This window comes from Anopheles moucheti, chromosome X (genome assembly GCF_943734755.1).
Source record: "Anopheles moucheti chromosome X, idAnoMoucSN_F20_07, whole genome shotgun sequence".
NCBI lineage: Eukaryota > Metazoa > Arthropoda > Insecta > Diptera > Culicidae > Anopheles > Anopheles moucheti.
In genome coordinates, this window is record NC_069142.1 from 2,445,114 (window position 1) to 2,460,773 (window position 15,660).

Here is a 15,660-nt window from a genome sequence, read left to right on the forward strand (position 1 = left end):
CCGAATGTACGTCGTTCGGCCCCAATGCAAGTCTTTAAGCTATTGTATTGACCTAGCTCCGGAGGATTGTTTTCCGTGTGCATCCGCCCTCAGGCTCACATAAACTCAGTACCAGATTTCGCTGCGGGTTGTCCTTAAGCCATGTGGTGTTGTCGATCGACCGCCTCCGCGGCATGGTGGGTGTTCTGATGCCGGGCCCATCAACCCATTGTTTGCGCCGTAACGCGTGATTTGTCGACGATCCCGCATGGGAAAATACGTCCATGAACGTATGACATGTTGTTAGGAATACCTAAAAAAAAAGATATGTATTACTTCGAAAAGCTGGAATACAAAATTTTAGATATTCGTACAGTTTGGCTTGAATTACAGTGATTCTGTCTCACGATCTATTCTGTTAGATTTTTTTTAAATATTTATTTTGGTAAAGGACACATTCTGATTGCTTATCTATTTTCTCATGGAAACTTCAACCGAGTTTCGACAACATCAGCAGCAACAGTCATATCATCCATTCTGTTCCGACACTTCATGTACGGTGGCATATTAATGTCGAAGATGAAAAGATTGTTCGGTACGGGACGCTGAAAGGTGATTATGGAACATGATCAAATCGACCGATCTGAGTCCGTTTTGATCTATTCCTTCGCGTGGGTATTGTTGCACGAACAGTAAGCTACGAAACACTCTGCGCGAAACCCAACCACCCAGCCAAAGCCAGTACGAACAATGTATTCTACAGATTTTTGTGTTGTTTTCTTGTTTTGTTTTGCCAGTGTGTACCGGATATAGTGCGAGCGTGTGAGCACTGAATCAAAATCATCCTTCCCGTTGACACCGACTTGTCTGTTGCCAGTGAACCCGACACCTCCACCAGCGTTCAGCACGGCAATTCAGCAAGGTATCGCATTTCTCCGCCACAGCATCACAAAGCACGAAACGCATTGCAGTGCTGTTGGGCAGGGTCGAACCCTAAACCGGTGCAGGATTAGCAAAAATGCTTTCAAAAAGTTGTGTCACGTCTGTAGAATGGACGAATACAAGCATGATGGGGGTTTATGGTAACGTCAGAGTACGCCGTCTAAAGGTCTAAATTATGTGCAGGTTATCCAAATACGTCCGCATTGATCATAGCGAACTGATCAACAAACGTTTAAAAAAATGAGGATTTTCTGGAATTGGAATTGGAGAAAAAAAAACAAGTCTATTTGTCTCTTTAACCATCATTCAGCTAACAGCTCTGTTTGAGTTTGGTTTAAGAATGTTTCGATCGGTGAACACATGGAATAATTTTCATCATCTGTTGGAGACTATACCTAGGCTAACCTGTGCGAACAATTCTCCACTAATTATAGCTCTAAGACCTCCAAGATCTAAGAGTTCCTGAGTTCTAAATCCAAGAGTTTGAATTCCAAGTGTTTCCTATTTCCAGTTTTTCGTCAATAGTCGATTGCGATGGCCTTACGAATATATTCAAACAGCGTTGATGATGGTTATTAAGTAATATGATTTTTTTGTGTTAAGTTTATTATTAATTATAGTTTATTGGTAATTGTTTTAATTGTGTAATTGTTGTTGCGTTATATAATAACGCACATTACATTACAGCACATTACAATTCCATGTACATTCAACAACAACAGAATTATGATAAATTTCAATTCATTTGTGCCGACCCCTGATATAAATCATGCAAATTCTGATACCACAAAGGTTAAAAATATATTATTCATCTTACTATCCTGAAACCGTAGATGAAGCGCCACAAGATTTTTTAAAAAATTACAAAAAAATCCAACATTAAGAAATAATTTTAAGTGTGTAAAATTTTGCCTTAAATAATTTATTACATTTAAAACAGTATAAATTTAATTAAATACTTTTCTCATACAGTCCTCAAAGGTTAAAAGCTTTGCCGTGAAACAAATTTATAATGTTTCATGAAACGTTTCATGAAACGTTTCGTGATGCAGCTTCATTCGCTGTTGCACTTTTTATAGAGCTTGGGGTTGCAAAAAGGGGTGCAATTGTTTATGTTGAGCTTATTCTTGCTTTTAGGGTGTTTTTTAGACTTCAAAACGAAGCTGCTATTCATGATTTAATGATATTGAAAAAAAGGTTAAAAACACTAGAACAAAAATATAGGTAATTATAATTGAAACAATCAAAAAAATTAATTTACAAAATACATGCATACAAAAGAACATGAAATGTGAGAATAATCAAACCAATCGAAGCTTTCTTGCACAGCTATTAAATTTCTTTCCTTCGACACATAATCGACAACGTAATGTTTCATTTAAAACAAAAGCAACAGCTGATTGCGTTAGAATCAACAAAAATATGCTTAAAGGCTATAGCTTTCTCAAAAAACCATACCAACTGTTGAGTCACCCAACATCATTGGCATAATTTCCGATCGGGCCCATGCAACATGCTCATAAATTAAGCCATAACCATTCTGGCCTGTTGGTTTTGCTGTATTACCAACTCTTTTTCTTTCTTCCACCGTCTGTTTTCTCCCTTATTCTTCACGTTTTGGATTTTTTTTTTGCGCGCTGTACAGCTGGTTCTGGTTTCGTGATAAACTTCAAATTTAGCTGTGTGCGTTTTTGTTGTTGTTGATTTTTGCACCCACTCACCCCCACCCGACCCACTTGCTCTATTTCCTTGTGTTACTTTCGTTCGATTTTTGTACCTTTTTTCTTCATGAACGTTTTCCATTCGCTTGCGACCGCTCAATGACTAAATGGCAAGCACTGCAACACACACATAGACACCCCCGAAGTGTGCGAAGAAAAGAAACCAGCGCCGCGCAACTTGTACCATTTGGCGCCATGTGCTCTATCGGCCCCCGGGTCTTCCCAAGCACCCAACTCCCCAGCAAACAATCGGCGAAGACGTAACCGTATCGTCGGTGCGGCGCTACCAAAGCCTACCATCTTCATTTCAGGGTTGATGGAGAGGAGCAGAGAGGCCCCCTGCTTAAGCGGGAAGCGGGCGGTACGGGTTGCAATGTAATCGAGAGACGCTTCAAAACACGGCGAGGGGGAAGAGAAACCCAAAGCATGGCTTTTTAAAAACGGCCTAACCTCCCGCCAAAATCAGAAAACCCAAACCAGCCGTGCTAGATGAAGGAACGCACCGCTTCGCAACTATACCGTCGAGGTTTGCCTCTTATGTCACATGGCCACGAAAACAGCACTGTGGCTGCTTTCCGTGCCGTTGGTTGTGGTGGTGGCTGGTTGGTTTACGTTGTTGTTTAAGGTGCAGAACTGCACCAACCTCTACCACCGCTTTTCGCGTTCCGCCTGATCCTGGCGTACAAGTCGCTCGGCGGTCGTGTGCGGCAATGGAGATGCACTTTAGCTCGCACGCGTTCGACCAAACCAACACGAAGTTAAAGCGAACGGGCGCTCTTTTGTTGGCACGAGTGCTCTCTCAACACCTTCACTTTGGAGCACGACAAGCAGCAACAACTGCAAGACGAATCCCCCGCACAGATTTTGCCGGGTGCCACAGGAATACGTGGAGTGTTAGTGCTCACCAGAGCACTTAATTCTTAGGTTAAGAATACATCAGCAGTTGCAGATCCAACAAATAAACTGATATTGATTAAAATTTATGTTACTATAATAATTGTACGAAACTAACGAAATGATACCCAACATTTTTATTTGTGTAATTATAAATTAATTATTCATAAAAAATATCGTAAATAAATAAACATTTAATCTCGTGCAAATTACGACATGAACAAATCCGTTGGAGATATTTGGAGATGCATCAAGGTACTAAATACAGTAGTATTTTCTTCTATTTCTTTTTCGTCTTCTTCTCCTTCTCTTTTTTCTTAATCTTCTTAATCATCTCACTCTTCTCTTTTCCTTTCTCTTCTTATTCTTCTTCCTCTTCTTCTTCTTCTTCTTCTTCTTCTTCTTCTTCTTCTTTTTCTACTTCTTCTTCGTTATTTTCTTTTTCTTCTTTTAGGCTTAATGATCTACGATTTCATAAGGTATATTGAGTTTGTAAGCATTGGGATATTCAATTTGAGCTGTGAAGAGTAAACTTAGAACATTTGTACAGGCACTACCCGTGATACGCTATTATAGCGGACCGCTATAACCCGGTAAAAATCCGCGTAACTTGAATTTCCCCGTAAGTCGAATCCTGGTGCAATTTCGTTTATACTTCAAAGTCAGAAAGACGACTTCCTTCGCGGCATCGAATTAAGCGGTTTTAAGAAAGAATATATTAAAATAAAGAATATATTAAAATAAGTTAGAAAGAAATGTTCTATATGACAAAAAAGGGTTTTTTTTTTTGGTGTAGGGTGGTGTACTATAAACCAGCTCTAGGTTAGGTTCTAGAATTGTGCGATGGAACAAAGCATAGTTCACAAACTACCAATCATTTGTACAATAATTTTCAATTTAACGTAGGAAGCACAAAGTTCCTTCGAGTTTATCCAAACCTAGACCATGTTTTATATGACGTCATGGGGATACATGGCGGGGCAACATTCTTGCAATACAGTGTATTACGCATAACTCATTCCAATTTAAAAAAAAAATATTTTTGTAAGCGTTAGCATTAAATCTTAGTGTCTCCACGGTTTAAAGCTCTTATAGGTTTGAAGTTTTGTAATAATAAATTCGTTAATAATAAATTATTCATTCTTCAGCTCATAATACATAATTTTTATATGGTCCCACGCCGTGTTACGTATCTTAGTTAGTGTTAGTTTTATAAAATGTAAGCATAGAAATTAAAGCTAATCTTGAAAAATATGCGTAAGTTATCTATTTATATTGCAACAGCTAGTTGATCTAGACAAAATCAACTTCACAGCCTTCTCAATCGCATTCTTATTCTATCCCTGCAGTAGTGCTGTAAGCGACCAACCCTCCTAGTGCAAGTGCTCTAAGCACTCCCATCGTCGAAACTGCCGGACATCATTTGTAAGTTCCTGGGAGCGCCACACTACGGCCTCCACAGCGTTGAAGTCACCGAAAAGGGGAGTGCTATCGTACCGACCCCCGTGCCACCTGTGCTCGAAAAGGACGGCAGGCAGTAGTCTGCTGGTGCTGGTGTACCGACGGGGGCGCCCAGCTTCAGTGCGATACCGCGCGAGACAGCCAGCCCAGCCGACGGTACACGATGCCGAAACTTCGATGCTCGAAGCGTGTACACGCTCCCACCCCAAAAAAAAAAGTAAAACAAAGCAACAACAAAAACCCCCAACGAGCGTCTACACGACGCGGTAGGTAGCGCGAGCCGAACCGTGGGCCCCCGCGAACCAACACGCCGTCGTCTGAAGAAAGTGAAAAGTGGTTTTTCTCATTCATTGCGCCGCTGCGGCAGGAAAAGTAAACACGTCAGATTGGCATAGTACGTCGGGACGGTAACATCGCCGACGGTGGGTTCTGGTGTTGTGAGCTAGCGTGACGATTTCGCGTACGTTCTGAAACGTTACACAACGGTACCGTGTTTCGCGTATTTGGCGGCAACATAGTTTTGCGTGGTGTTCTGAAGTTTGGTGGCCTTTTCGGGGGCAGAGATGTGTTGAGAGCGCCCACGTGCGCAAACGTTCTTCTTAGACCGGGGGGTTTTTGTTTTGTGACCGGAGTGTCCTGCATAGTGGGCACCGCTGATCCGAACTCACCGTCAGACAGGCGACGGGCAAGTCGCGCGGATGAGCGTGAGCGCCAGCGCACCAATCTTCAACCTGGAACGGCAAAGCCCAGGCCCGCTGCCAGTGGTGTATTCTACCAAAGTACAGGAAGATCTCATAGCAAACGCATCGCCAGTGCCGTGTAGTTGTGTCAGTGCTAGCCAGAAAGCGTTACCCGGTTAGCGGATTACTTCTCCGAGAGGCGGATCATCCAGCGGAAACCGTTTTGGTCGTCTGCAGCGTGCAGCAAGAGACCAGGTTATGCAACCGGCTTAAAAAAAAGGGCGAGCGACTTCAAACGTGTGTGCGATGTGCAACTACCGGTTCACCTGTGTCCTGCTCGTCGTGATTGCTTCCCGTGTGAACGGTGACAGCAGGTCGTCCAAATCCACAATCAGCCACCATCAATCAGCGTCTAGCGATGGTAAGTCGGCATCAGTCTGCATCCTATCACCAACAGATCCAGATTTACTGGTTTCCCGTAAAGCCACTTTCTCCACTCTACAAAACACTTTGTGGGCCCCGGTTTCCCCACTAGCACTTCAGACTTTAGACTTCAGATAGATGCAACCGCTTCTGACGCCACTGGGAAACGTCCATCAAGCGCCATATCGCTTTCAGATGCTGCGCTGCGTTGCAAAACTTGACGTTTGAAGTCGTAAGCAATCGCATTATCTCAAGTCTTCAAAACAAAATAGACATACGTGAGGTTCAACAGGAGTCCTCGAGATCTTCAATATCGCCTCTTGAGGAACTACTACTGAGGTAGCTCTGAAGATGTTCAATGCTTGCGAATAGTAGTTTAGCATCTTAAGCGCAGCTGAGCAGCTGTTTTGGGCTTAATGGTGCGATGACTTACGCATGGGCGAATGTGCCGAAACCAAACTTCCGACGCGGAACTCCAAACCTCCGGAGGGAAGGGAAAGCTGGCTGCAGTACACAAACAGCAAAAAACCAGCCTTCGGTAGGGAAGTAGTGGATTACTGTTTCATAATAGGCATGTTTTTATTTCTCTCTGTTTTTGTTTTCTTTTTTTTTTGTGCTACCTTCCTATACCCAGCAGAGCGCTCTTGCGCTATCCGATGGCCTCCTTTCTCTCTTCCTTTTGCACGATGCGTATATACGCGCTTCGCATCGTGCACTATCACGAGACACCGGCCATTTCTATTTCGTACGCTCGGCGTTGATTTTTTTTTTTCATTTCTTCGTTGTTGTTTTTGTTGTTGTCTGCTGCCAACCGTCCGTCATCTGTCCGGTCGTCTTGTGGGTATCGTAACCATCTTCGACCCGGCAGAAGGCGTGCGATTTTGGGAAAACGCACACTCCAAAACACTTGCGCGTAATAGGCGTAGAGATGTTGCGTGCCCCGGGCTCTGCATGGCGTGGAGCTTTTCGGTAGGCAGCTCCGCAGACGATTATGTTACGTTAGACGAGGCGTGTAAATCATTCACTCTGCCTTTCTATGACGCGAACGAAGCGCTGGACCACTTGCTGCTCGAACGGACAGTCCGTTTATGTGCACAATACGTTGGCCATGTCAAGTGACTCATGGATACAGCACCGTTTTCATGCAACGTAGAGCCCTGCAAAAGGGAAACCCTTTAAACCGGTCAGCTGCAGGTGAGGAGGATGCTGGTGTCGCTGATTCAACAGCAGTAGCTCATCCACTATTTATGGCAAAATGGTAGACGGGCCGCTTAGAAAATGGACATCAGGTGAAGCTTCCGTCGTCTATTACTTAAACATGCAGTTAGTGTGTAATCAACGCTATTAGCATCGCAAGAGTTAACTATTTACATGGACGGTGGAATGAAGCTACTGCTGGGCAAATAAGGAACACCTCTCAATGCCTGCAACGTTCAAGAACAAACCAACAGCGCTAAGAACAAAAAAAACCTCCCAATAGCGAAATTGTAAGTCACCAAAGTTGGACCTTCATATGTTCTGCTTTGTTGTAGGTTCGGTTCTCATATTGCTCCCATTTTCACAAACACACCGGCACTGCCACAGCTCTGTACGTTGGTTTCTGTTCTCACCCACGGAGCATTACAAAGCCTTACCTTCTCCTCGGCCATAGTCTGCTTTATGTACAGCAAGTACCCGTCCACCTTCTTTACGCCTGTCGCCACAACGGGGCCAGTGCCCAATAGACACCAAGCCGCAGCTCCCCTCCCACCCCCTCTATCATACATTTTCTTGGGGGGAGGGAAACCAATTTTCTCAACCTTACTCCAGCTAGCGTTGTGTATGTGTTCTACCTTCATATGCCGCTGGATTCAATTGTACTGCCACCGCTGCATATAATGCCAAATTGGGTTGCATTTGTTGTGTTGTGCATTCACGCAAACGAGGAAAAACATGGCACCTTTGTGAATACAGCATACGAGCCCACAATTATGGGGTGGTTAATATTTGTACCATTTACCCTTGGCCCGGACGGGGTCTTGCTGCTGATGTCGTACACACATTCATGTCCGTGGTCTGCTGGGTCTATTGAGTACCCCCATGGGTCGGGAAGGAGGCAAGTGATCACTCATTTCCGTTCACGGTGCATCATCAAGATGTACGCTTTTGACCGGTTTTGCTGTGATGTGATGCTTTATTCCATAGTGGCACATCTTGCTGCACGTTGCCGTACAATGCCCTCGTCTATTATTGGAGATATTTATTCAGCGAATTCTGACACAGGCTCTCAAGACTTTCAAGCCAGTTTCGATTACATTTGGCACCAAGAAGGTTCTTTACATCGAGCTCGACTAATCGACTCTCAACAGATTTATGAAACAGTGGCTGATCATGCCCCTTGAAGACCTAAAGTGGAATAGCAGTTGTACCCATTTTTGGCAACTGTTGAGCGGGAAGGCAGGGGTGTTATCTGATGGACTTATTGAAATAACAAATCTGGGATGATTCATTAATCTTAAAAGATTTACGAATCTTTTAAAGATAGATTCTGATTTATTCATTCAGTCTAGATATTAATTGAGATAGTTTCACCCAACGCTATGCAGTTGACTCATTTTAATGACCACCACTGTATTATACCACATGAAACAAATGGTATTTGCCGGAAACGGTGAATGTTGTGTTCAGCGTCAGCCCAGCACCAAACGGTACGGCCCGGCACGGTGTACCCAGCTGTACATGAAACAGGTTTCCAAGCCCTCCAAGATTCGCACGAGCGCTAGACCCAATCGGCTGTTCTAAATTCAATGCGAATCCGGCGAGAACTTAACCAGCCCAGTTACTTTCGCTTTTCGCCCGCAACACCTTTTATTTACCTTTTGCTCTATCTCTCTCTCTCTCTCCTTCTTTCGCTCTGTCTATCGCTCTTTTCCATGTGAAGGGAGTCACCAGGGAGCACATAAGAAGAGGAAGCAAAAAGCATAGTTTTGATCACAAAGCATGGCAGATAACGAACATGCTAAACCTTAACCCCTTCCGAGGTACCATAATAGCCGGGTGCGTATGACGGAAGTCAGCTCTGGCTGGAGTTCAACGTTAACCAACCGCTGCGTGAGCTTTGACCTTGAGCGATTCGAAGCATTACGGGCCGCGTAAAGTTCACCATCCCAAGCGCCTCTCGACACTCTAGTCAGTTAATGTGCCGGAGGCTTACGAACTTTAAATCTCAACCCTGGTTAAATTTTGATTGCTATCATGGCTGCTTGGCTAATGTTTTAGCAATGCCAAAATGGAAACCGAGTAGAATGCAAAAGATCATGTCTGGTCGCCTGACGACTCGCGGCAATGTTGGGCAAGTCTCTGTGACTTTATAGATCATTCGTACGAAAAGCTCTCCCAGTGATGTGGTTTTTGGTTTTGATACTGATATATTTTCTTTCCGAACAACCCATGCTGTTTTGCAGTAGTTGTCTAACAAAGGTACGCATAATGTACCGAGAACGATGTTTTCCAATAAAACCAATCATTGTCTAGATGGTCGATATTAGTTTTTTGTTATTCCAACGCTCTATTACGAGCTTGAAGCCAACTCTTTTCCGCGTCCGTGTTTTACTGATCAGCTTAGGCGGGATTTTCTACCTTTATTCCACGCCGGTTCGTGATTTCGTGCCCGTACAGCAGCGAGCTTATCCACGGGGACCGTTTTGTTTGCAATTTGGAAACGCGTGCGGTTACGTTTACGCTCGCCTGTGTTGTTAGTTTGTTTCTTTCGCATTATTTTGTTTCGATTACCGGTTGCGATTCGGTTCTAGGCGAAAAGAATTGCGCAAAATCCCGAACTCAAAAACCCAATCGCGCACCATGTTTTCGATGCCTTTCGCCGGTGTACCGGTTGCACAATCGCACGCTGGTGTTGGTGTTTGCTAGGGCTAGGGTCTAGCAGAGCCGTAATAGCAACACGGAAAACCCAAACGGTGGCCGGCTGGGTGAGACTGAGCGAATATTACGAAGCGATGCTATTCGCTTGATTAACGATCCGCAACCGTACCGTGACCGAAGGGTTTGAGAAATTCCTTCTAAGCAGTAATTGGCCGGGACCGTTCTGTCAAACTTCCTTTTTTTCCGCCACCCGAGGGTGTGCTCCATTAAGCACCTCGGCGGTGAATTTGAATTACTTAACGCATGCCACACTAATTCGTTAAAGGTGTGCCGTCCCGTGTGACGTATGAGTAGAGGAGGCGGTGGCGTATCGTTGGTTCCCTTTCTTTCTCCCTATAAACCTTTCAACTATCTTTCCCTTTCACTCTTCTAATCCATCTTATTCTGTCACTACGATGGATCAGTGAGCAAGCGTTAATTAATACAAAATCATTAATATAATGTGCCAAGCTGCTGTTTTTTTTTTCTTTAAAGACCGTTTCTTATTCCATTCACACCCCCTCGTGATTTCGTTCCTCATTCGCTCTAGGAAATATGGTTGAACTCAGGTCGTCAGGTGAATACTATCGGGATCGAAAGGGTCTCCACGTAAGACACCATTCTATAATTTAAGGCTATTAGTCAAACTACCAAGGTCTTAGCCATTCGCCTGGTTACACTGCACTGAAGATCGCTGTGGGTTTCAGAGTAGCGATAAGTTCGCGGAGGCTGTGTTACGTTAACTCATATAAGAGCACGCCATCGCCTCTAGACATTATAAAAATGCTTATGTTCTGTTGAGTGTGAACAAAAAGCTATTAACACCTTCTTATTATCGCTTCAATCAACTTATTCTTGACTTAAGCTTTATTTTGTTGAAAGTCCCATTCTAATAATCTTGTGGCTTCCAGTACTAGAACACCATTAGACCTTTCACTCCAGAATAATCTGATCACTAGAGGGTGGTCAAACCATTTAAACGAATTATATCCCACAAAAAAAAAAATCAAAGTTTGAGACACTTTAATCAATCCATTCGTCAAGTGAAAACCCCTCCTCTAAACCACCACCTTCAATAATTGGCCTTTCCAGAGTCATTCACCCCACTGTCACTGTACGGTGGCACTCTGTTTCCTGCGGACGTTCCCACCGATGAGCAGGTTTTCGCCCCGGCGCTGCCCGTACCGGAAAAACAAGTTTTAGAGTTAGGCAACCTGCGCGCGGACATCGAGGCAACTTCCGCGAGCAGCCGCAATGGCGGCAGTACGAGATCTCAGGTGCAGCCGGATCCGGCGGCCCAAAAAATCTATCCCACATTTTTCCGTAACATCCCACCGTTGGGTCACTCCCGGCCCTACTACCAGTCAACGGAGGCGGCCATCGAACAGCGGTTCAATAAGCTACGCACTGGCGTACCGGCAGCATCGGAAATCGCTTCGCCCCTGCTCGGATCGGGCGATTTCGGCATTATCAAGGGTATGTCGCAGCATACCGGTACCTCCTTGGCGTTACTAATGTCTGCTTGTACTTCGCAGGTGGCACTTTCTATTACGACACGGACGTCCCGAGCAAAGGTTTTGTCGACGATTTCTACGGCCTTGGCTATAACGGCAATAATGGCCACGGTCGGCCACAGCTAGCGTACCTCGTGCAGAAACCACAGAAGGAGGAACAGTTCTCCAATTTCCGCGACTTTGCGGACATCAACATCTCCAACGATCCGGCATACTCGCACCATGCCCCACTGTACATGGGTACGCACGGTGGTGGTCAACCGCTGCCCGTTATGCCGCAAGTATCCACCGTACCTGAAACCAGCGCAGCCGGCGCAGCGAAACGCGAACCGGATAACATACTGGACGAGCTGCGCTCGTTAGACGAGTCGCCGAAGCCCGATGGCAAAAGCCGACCACGGTTGCCTGGCAAGGCGAAAAAGGAAACGCTTTTCGAGCGAAAAAAGCGACCAAAGGCCACGAAAAGCACTAAGAGTGCTGCGGAGCAGTCGGAGGGTGAAGACTACATGGTCGCTTCCAGCTAGAAAGGAGAGTTCTTACAGACCTGACAGACATCCTGATGCGAATCTAACAGCATCAGGTCGGTGTATTGGAGTCATTGGCACGTATGAGTCAGACCTGCACATGTAGTCGTCTGCCTCATGGTAATGTGTACCATCATCACAGACTTACATTAGGCCTTGTTCATTAGTAATTTCATGTAGTGTTTTTTTTTTTGCTGCAAGCGTTCCAAATGTATTTTTTTTTTCATTTTGTGCTCCATTACCTTCATTCGCATCAAGGTGGAACAGAGTAAACATTGCATGTCATCATAGGCTCCCACACGTCGTTCACCATTACCTTCATCATTATCATCATCATAGTCACATTTCATCTTGAATAATAAAGCAGACGCTGTCAAGCGTCAATCCATGACCTGCTGGAAAACGCACAATGCATCGCACTAGAAGAATTCCATGTAGAATAATGTCTCAAACCCACGCTTCCGTACAGGCGCAATTCCAGCAATTTCGCTCGGATCTCCAACGTATCCTTCTACAGGACACTCACATTGGTTAACGCTCCGCACGCTTCCAAGCTCAATGCTGTAGTTACCTTGCCTACGAAATGTTCCCGATTTACACGGAGACTAATTACGCGTAGGCACATGCATATGGAGGCGGGAACGCCTTTCATTGCATTAACCAGGGAGATGCGTAGGAACTTGTCTTACTGAGCCGAGGGAAAAAATAGTAATATAAAATTGTGTGCTCCAACATGACAGTGTTGAATAAAACTCCCAAATTTTACCTAAATAATGGACCTACGTGTTTCTTCATGGTCTGCACATCCGGACCAAATCCAATAAGCTCCTAAAAGACACGACGCACACACTGACACACAGCTCCTCCGGGAAACACACACATACAGAGCGACTCAATTCTGGGTGCAGCAGAAAGGTGTGCTACTGGGCTGTGTAGACACGCAACATGCATTCTATTGCGCAGGTCTGACCTCTCCGCGAAGGAAGGCTCTGTCAGCAGCAACACTGGCAACAATCGCCCTTTTTGCCAAGTACTAGCAAACGCCAGTGCGTGAAAATTATGTTTACATACCGTACCCAGGACGGTTAGTTTGCCAAAAAACAAAAATCAACCGAAAGTCGGCAGTAACAGCACCACCGCCGTTCGCAAACAGTGCCATCGAACAGGGGACTGTCCTGAAACGTCCCGCCAAACAATCAAGAACCTGTGTCCGCTATGAACGTCAACAGCAGTGGCGGAGGTAGCAAAAACCATACCACCAGCAGCATCGGTAACCATCACACCTTCAACAATAGTATTCTCACCAGCAACGCCAACAATCAACAGTACGCCAACAGCAATGGACAGCAGCCAACGCTACGAATCAGCCGCAGCAGTACCCGCAAGAAGCCTTTCCACTTCATTTCCAACATGTGGAAGATGAAGAAAATCATCAAGTTTGAGGATATTATGTTCCATCGCGAGATGAACTGTCGTGCTAGGTCGGAACCATCAGGTGTGTATGTGCGCGCGTGTGTGCGTGGGGATGTTTTATATTCGTCTATCGATGTGATTACACGAAACGTGCATCTGAGGTGGGAAGTTCTAAGGACGGCTTCAGAGATACAACCTTACCTTCCTCGGCAGACCAAGTGTCTGGTGTAATGTCATTTTTAGCCTAATACCGTCTGAAACATCTTCCCGTTTAGTCTCGACCTACAACTGTACCAGCAAGGGCTGTCAGCGAAAGTCATCACCCTCCTTCTCAATGCTGAGTCTATCGCCGGGGAAGTTCCAAAAATCGGATGAGCTGGAAGTCACTCGCCTCCGATTATCACGCAACGATAACCCTTTCGTACAGAAAGTCCTCGCTAGTCGGGACAACGTGACGGACGTTATCGACGATACGGAGTCAGATGACGCCATACTGATATTAATGTCCGATGTATGTATCTACATAGCGACTTCCGGAATCTGCCGAATTTCTTGCACTACTAAGAACCGAATCGGTATGTTTTGTTCTTTTGCTGAGCAGGAATTCAACGGCGAAACGGAAACGGATCCACTAGCGTTGCCACAGGTGCATGAACACATGATACGGTCCCCACCGCCGACATTTTGGCCACGTTCGCAAAAGACTGTGTTTAACTTTGGGGGTGATGATCAAACGCAGATCGGAACCGATAGCATTCCAGGGGTACGGCCGTACGCACTGCGTGTAACGCTTCCCGCTAGTCTAATACCTACCTTTGCTATTGCTCTTCGCAGGGGTCGAAACACCAACGAGCGAACCAGTGCAACTACTAACACTTAAACGGGGATTGGTGCTATTTCTAAGGTACTATTAGAGACAAAACTTTAACATGGAAGATGGCGGCGGGTACCTTGCGCAATTCTGCAAAACAAAAACAACCACAAATGCAATTACCGTACGGGACACACACACACACACACAAAAATGATGGCAACGTACACAAAACGTTCTTATTTTAGTCAACCGGTTGAACATTCAGTTAAGTACGGTACACTATGAAACATTTCTTTCCTATAACTTGTTACAACGTTTATTAGTCAATATATATAAACGATTTGTTTAAGCAAACCAATATCCATGTTTTCGACCGTGTATATCAGTGGGGTTTATTACGTTTTGCGTTGGTATTAATACGTTTCTAAAAGTTCCCCAACAAAAAACCATCAACCAAACTAATCAATCGTCATCATCACCATCCGTGCGGCTTCGGCGATTATCTGCAAAACTTATGATCCTGTTTAATCTGCTGTTGAAATGTGTTTCTTCCAAAACTGACGTGTTGCGTATTTATTAATCCATTTTTGAAATTCTTATTACAGAATTTATATGTCGTATACAGAAGTGTTGTGGCTAAAGTTTCCTGATGTCCGTTATTCAATAAAAGCAGTATCACACTTTGCACTTAATAAAATGTTCATCTTTCGTCTAGCGTCTATATCTAGGTTAGCTGAAATTCGTTTGCTACTGTACAATATCTTAATATTTCAACACCATAGTTACAATGTGCATTAAATCTATAACACTTAGAAAGAATTAGAACACACGTAGGTCCGAATACAAGCTTATCCACTAAACCAGACTGATATCCACTGACGGCGTAATTTAAAATATTTGCCAACAACCAGATAGCGATACGAATTTTAAGGTGGATCATTTGATCTGATCTGATCCAAAGGATCAGCAATGTGTGCTCCGGAAACACTATTTGGAATCTTCGAGCTTTATTTATATATCGAGGTTACATGTATTTATTGAAAGTTATTTATTGATCAGCTTTGATCATCTAATGTTGTGGACATCTATCCCCGGTCGGAGATCAGCAGAGATCACTAGATTATATTCCGATCCAGCCCTGCTAGCGGTATCAATGATCCGAAATTCCCATCACTACAACCAACCAGCGATCTGACAGCCATCAGCCCGTCTAAATTGAATAGTGTGTCGTAACTTAAAAAAACAACTCCTAAACAATCGATCGGCAATATAAAATTGGGATAGACCCTCTGATGCGCTTTCATGAATTGTAGATGTGTCCATTAATTACGAATTAATTTCCACTAGCTGTTTTTTTACACCAAACCAAGCGACTTGCTAGCCCCTGAAACGTATGCA

At 44.5% G+C, this 15,660-nt stretch overlaps 2 protein-coding genes across 2 annotated transcripts; both read left to right on the plus strand.

Moving 5' to 3' along the window:
- Window positions 1–5,983: 5,983 nt before the first annotated feature.
- LOC128307273 (uncharacterized) lies at window positions 5,984–12,035 on the plus strand. The gene is made up of 3 exons (XM_053045036.1): window positions 5,984–6,098; window positions 11,090–11,473; window positions 11,533–12,035. Exons 1-3 carry the CDS (start codon window positions 5,984–5,986, stop codon window positions 12,033–12,035), a joined length of 1,002 nt encoding a protein of 333 aa, XP_052900996.1.
- Window positions 12,036–13,046: 1,011 nt separating this feature from the next.
- On the plus strand, window positions 13,047–14,620 carry LOC128307116 (uncharacterized). The gene is made up of 4 exons (XM_053044844.1): window positions 13,047–13,530; window positions 13,724–13,959; window positions 14,050–14,211; window positions 14,283–14,620. The coding sequence occupies exons 1-4, from the start codon at window positions 13,251–13,253 to the stop codon at window positions 14,319–14,321; spliced, it is 717 nt and encodes a 238-aa protein (XP_052900804.1). The 5' UTR covers window positions 13,047–13,250; the 3' UTR covers window positions 14,322–14,620.
- Window positions 14,621–15,660: the final 1,040 nt, after the last annotated feature.